The sequence below is a fragment of the Octopus bimaculoides genome, chromosome 5 (genome assembly GCF_001194135.2).
Source record: "Octopus bimaculoides isolate UCB-OBI-ISO-001 chromosome 5, ASM119413v2, whole genome shotgun sequence".
NCBI lineage: Eukaryota > Metazoa > Mollusca > Cephalopoda > Octopoda > Octopodidae > Octopus > Octopus bimaculoides.
The window spans coordinates 31,925,561-31,931,497 of record NC_068985.1 but is presented as its reverse complement, the minus strand read 5'-3'; the positions used below and the strand labels follow the sequence as shown (position 1 = coordinate 31,931,497).

Genomic DNA, 5,937 nt, shown 5'->3' with positions numbered 1-5,937 from the left:
GCGGACGTTAAACGATGATGATGATGATGATGATGATGATATATATAATATATATATCAATAATCCAATACTGTGCTCAACTCCTCAAACATGAATAGCACACAATTAGAACCCTTATAAAAGTATTAGGCCATCCCTATCACTGAGGATTTCTCCTGGTGATTTTACATCCTCAACATAACAAAGACTGCATCCCAAAGCCTGATTTTCCTCTTCAAGACTAGGAAATCTTTCAGCTTCCAACTATCAGTAACCCTATATAATGCATGAATCTGACCCATAATGGAGTACTGTTCCAATATCTGGTATGATCTGCTGCTACATTTACTAACATCCATGACTGCATAAAAAAATAGCCACTCAACTGATTGGCATGACATCACTCTCTAACACACCAATCTCTGGCCCATACACATGCTACTCTATGGCTACTTCTATTACTACTCAGTGGCCTTTACTCCTCAGGTATCTGGTCTTGTGTCACCTCCATTCAAAATATTGATGCATTTGTCTCTCTTGTTCCTTTTGTCACTTACATTGTGCACCCCAGTCCTTCCTCCTTGGAACATCACTCCTTTAGAATTGCCTCCTTGCCCATGTTTTTTCCTTGAACCATCAAGAGAAACATCAACTGTATCACTCTCACTGGTCTCATAGGATTGCAAAGGCCACACCCATAACCCCTTCCTTCAGAGAAAAACCATTAAAAAAAGACAAAAGTAATGTATTAACTATTCTAGTATTATCATTTGATTTTTAGCCCTTTTTGGTGAAATAACTCGGATACTCAATCATATTATGGCAGTCGGTACCCATGCTTTGGATATTGGTGCTATGACACCTTTTTTCTGGCTCTTTGAAGAACGTGAAAAAGTAAGTACTAGTGTTGTTGTTACCTATTTTGTAAGCATTATTAGCTGGTTTAAATGTTAAGGAAAGGAAAACAGTATGAACTATAAGTAACAAAGACAAGCGCAACTGGTTATTGTGTATTTTCAGGCCAATTATCATAAAGCTGACTTTTAGTTCATAGGTAGTCAGTTGAATAACTAGGTGTAATCTACAAAGCCATCATTCCAATATACAGTGGCTAATCTTATGGAATACAATGTAACAATTTTGACAAATTTCACTTTCCACTATCCAGTCTAATTCTATATACTTTTACATTTTTGAAGTGGCCACTAGCAGAAGTAGGCAAGGAGGATTCTGCACAGTCACTTGATCTGCTAGAAATAGCATCCAAATCTTGAATTGTGCCTGTCTCTCCTAAAAATAGGTGAATATACAGACTCGCCAATTGCAACTTTTATGTTTTCAATAAAGGTGGAGTGCAGTTGGTATTTGTAATCTAGTCTCTTATAATTTAGCCCTTTCGTTACCAACCCAGCTGAAGCTGGCTCTGTAGTACAAATGTCTTGTTTTCATAAGTTTTGAATTAAAATCTTCCACCAAACCTTAGTCACAATTAATGTTCCTAACACTAGCTTAATGATAACTAAGTTATTTTACTAAATTATTTGTTTTATCTAAAATAATTGAGAGAAACCGAGCATCTCAAAGCAAATACAGTAACGAAAGGGTTAAAGGTCTAATGCAAATGATTCTGTAGAATTAACTAATTTTCTCTAGCTAAAGATTGAATTAGCATTAGTTTTAGTAAAGAGTTTATTTTTTTCAATTGAGTTGCTTTTGTTTAATATGTTGTGTCTACTTTATTAATTGAGTTTATGTTTCCCCATAGATGATGGAATTTTATGAACGTGTTTCTGGAGCCCGTATGCATGCAGCTTATGTCCGTCCTGGTGGAGTTTCACAGGTAAATCATCCAACAATTATAGAAATGTAAATAAGACATAGTTTTACTTTAACAAATTCCATTCAGTATTAAAAGTCAATTGACTTAGCTACCTGCTTGGTCACCATCACCACTGTTTATCTCTTTGCAGTTCTTACTAATCATTCTTACCCTCTCTTTTAAATGTGAGTAGCTATCTAGCTCCTCTACAACAAGAACCTGCTCTGCTCCTCTTCCCTTCTCTTTAACTCTTCATCCCCTAGCATAAAGTCAACCTCCATCCTCTGGGTTCATAATCTTGTAAGTTGCATGGCAACCTTGTTAGTGCTGGTAGCATGAAAAAAGCACTGTTGTAAAGTTGTTGGCATTAGGAAGAGCATCCAGCCATAGAAACCATTCCAAAAAGACACTGGAGCCATGATGTGATCCTTAGATTCATTAGATCATGTCAAACCACCCGAATCCATGCCAGCATAGAACATTGGATATGTTCTATGCTGGCATGGGTTGTTCATTATGTTAATAAAAGGTTTATTCATGATTGATTATAAAATAACATTTTTAAAATATTGAATTTGTATACTGTATATATGTGCATATATATATATATATATATATATATATATATATATATATATATATATATATATATACACACACACAAACACACATATATTTGCATACATACAGGGTGTTATGAGTAAATTGTCGCCATTTTATATTTTTAATTTCACATTTCACGCATATGCATTGTTTGTTTTTGATTTTGTCGACTACACAGTATAGTAGAGTCATTTGGACACTGTCTATGAGAAAAACAGCATCATGATGCAATTCACTCTACCAGAAATTTGGAAATAGCATGCTGTACTGCTTAGCATTTGCACTGGAAACTCCAATACGAACATTTCAGAGTGTTTGGCTGTCAATCTGAGGACATGTACCGAGAGTGATAAAAATCAAACATCCAGTCAACATCATAGTGTTGGATGGTTAGACTGAGAGCTGGCAAGCTAGAAGGCTGCACCAGGCTCCAATCTGATCTGGCAAAGTTTCTACAGCTGGATGCCCTTCCTAATGCCAACCATTCCCAGAGTGTAGTGGGTGTTTTTATGTGCCACCAGCACAAGAGCCAGTCAGGTGGTACTGGCATTGGCCATGCTCAAATGGTGCTCTTTACATGCCACTGCACAGGAGCCAGTCCAGCAACACTGGCAACGACCACGCTCGAATGGTGCTTTTAACATTCCACTTGCACGGGTGCCAATCAGGCAGTACTGTCATTAGCCACAACAACAATTTCACTTACCTCAACAGCTCTTCACAGGTATAGTTTATTATCCAATGAATGAAGGGTACTCTTAAATGGGCTGTTTATACAGCACTGGCATATGCCAGGTTGTGGTCTCACTTGGCTTGCTGGGTCTTCTCAAGCACAGCATATCTCTGAAAATCTCAGTCACTTGTTATTGCCTTGGTGAGGCCCAGTGTTTGAAGGTTGTGCTTTACCACCTCATCCCAGGTCTTCCTGGGTCTACCTCTTTCACAGGTTCCTCAACTGCTAGGGTGTGACACTTTCACACAGCTGTCCTCATCCATTCGCAATACATGACCATACCAGCACAGTTGTCTCTTGCATACCACATCTGATGCTTCTTAAGTCCAACTTTTCTATATATATATCTGTCGTGTATGCACACTGACAGATATATAGATAGATAGATACAGATTATATATATCGATAGATAATATTCACACATTGCAGTAGAAATTTTCCTTCAATATTTTAATTCTTGCATATATTTAAAAGACAAAATTAGAAAAGCAAAAAAGAAATCGAAACTGTTATGAGGTTTATTGCATTTTCATTAACTACAAGATGTGTATTCTGTTTCAGGACTTACCTCTTGGATTGATGGATGACATCTTTGATTTTATTAGCAAATTTGGAGAGAGGCTTGATGAAGTTGATGCTCTTTTGACAGAAAATAGAATTTGGAAATCTAGAACAGTTGACATTGGTATTATATCAGCAGAAGATGCCCTCAATTATGGCTGTAGGTAAGTTCTGTAATGTTTTCTTATGTCAGAAAAAAATACAAATGAATACCACAAACTTTCGGCCTTCTAAATTAATGCATTTATGTTAATTTTGGTGAGAAGTGTGTGAAATTTGAATGTAGGTATAAATATATTTGTATTGTAATTATTTAATAATTACTGAATATGGTACTTCATATGTTGCATTTCCTCTCTGATGTTTAAGTTAGAAGTCTAAGCTTTTGTGACATTAAACCTGTACTGAAATTTTATAGTATTTTAATATTTACTGATACAAGTGAACATTTATGTACGTATATCAGAATCAAATTGAGATTTTCTTTTGTCTTCTTATTCACAAAATTGCTTTAATATACTGTCTCTTTATAGTATCTTAATAACAAATATGAGTATTTCAGTATCAAGAAAAATATTTAGTAATACATTCTACTTTAGTTTCATGTATATTTGTGCGTATAACGTAAATATATTCTTACTTTATGCAATTGTTATTTCTGTTATCACTAAATCTTTTGTGATCTTCAGTGGAGTAATGCTGCGTGGATCAGGAATCAAATGGGATTTGCGTAAAGTACAACCATATGATGCTTATGACAAAGTAGACTTTGATATCCCAATTGGTCGTAAAGGAGATTGCTATGACAGGTAAAATCTTCTCTGGTATTTTGTATTTATTTAGTATATAGCCCAGTTACAGGGCCACATGTGATAGCTAGTATGCAATAGCACATCCCACATAGGCTTCCATGACTTGCTGGACATTTCATCAGCTACATAGAACTGTCATAATTATCCTTGTGTAGAAGTCTGTTTGTGGTCACTTAATTTCCTAAAAGAAAAAATAGCTACCAATCTCTTTTAAATTCAGCTTTCATTCTTATAAAGGACACATTAGTTACTGTAGTCCTAGAGGAAACCATTAATGGTCATAGCTTGAATGCCTTTCATTGTAGGTCTGCACAGTGAGGACCTTGGGTTAAAGAACTATTTTAACTCAATATAAATGTACAATCAAGGCATTTCAATGATTTTATTATTCACTTCAATTGTGAATACATTGTGACACAAAGTAGTTTGTAGTCCCATTGTGTTTCTCTGGTTTTTAAAAAAAAATCTAATGTCCCTTATTGCATGGGTAATAATTTAGTGAACCAGTTATTGATACATTGGTTAAACCTGTAATAACCAGTAGGTCTGTTTATAAAATTTAAAAAAGAAAAAAAATCTAATATTGTTATATGTACTTGTGATCCTTTTTAACTTATATTACCATAGAAGATAAAATTGATACTCATGAAAAAAAGTAAAACCTAAGTATATATATATATGCTAGCATGGAAAGCAGACGTTAAACGATGATGATGATGATGATATATATATATATATATATATCATCATCATTTAACGTCCGCTTTCCATGCTAGCATGGGTTGGACGATTTGACTGAGGACTGGTGAAACCAGATGGCTACACCAGGCCATCATCATCATACGTCCATCTTCTGATATATTTATCATCCACCTCTCTGTCACCCCTCCCCCTCTCAAATGCTACCTTGCCATTTAGTTAACCCTTTCGTTACTAACCTGGCCGTAGCTGGCCGAAAAATTTTTTGGTTCATAAGACTAACCCGGCCGTAGCCAGCTGACCGTACTCATTGTTATTTAAATGTATATTTGAACCTAAATTTCGTTAGTACATTCGTTAAACACCTGATTTCACTTTGCAAACAGTTGAGTTATTGTCTCCGACATTGTTTGGCATGATATTTGAACTCAGTGAATTTTGGAAGATTTTTTTCCACATTTTTTGCGGTGTTAATTTTTTTCAACTTTGAAGATGGAGAGGAGTTTCATGCTATCAAGCAATGATTCCGAATTTGAAGGTTTTTCAACAGAAGATATAGAGATATCGAAGAAAAGAATGAATGAGCTACAAAAGCACCTGGTGAACGATAATAAATCGGATATTTCTGTATCCGAAACTGAAAGCAGCGACGGCGACAGCGAAGATGATTTTACACCAGAAAAAGATTTTAAAAATATTTTTATTAACAATTTTTCTGAGGAAACAGGGTC

At 35.3% G+C, this 5,937-nt stretch overlaps 1 protein-coding gene across 1 annotated transcript in view; it reads left to right on the top strand.

Moving 5' to 3' along the window:
- The window catches only part of LOC106867881 (NADH-ubiquinone oxidoreductase 49 kDa subunit), an 18,711-nt gene that overhangs the window by 5,819 nt on the left and 6,955 nt on the right, over positions 1-5,937 (top strand). Inside the window, exons 6-9 of the mRNA XM_014912942.2 lie at positions 761-873; positions 1,745-1,819; positions 3,696-3,859; positions 4,385-4,504. Coding sequence (XP_014768428.1) covers positions 761-873; positions 1,745-1,819; positions 3,696-3,859; positions 4,385-4,504 — 472 coding nt within the window. The remainder of the gene's footprint in view (positions 1-760; positions 874-1,744; positions 1,820-3,695; positions 3,860-4,384; positions 4,505-5,937) is intronic.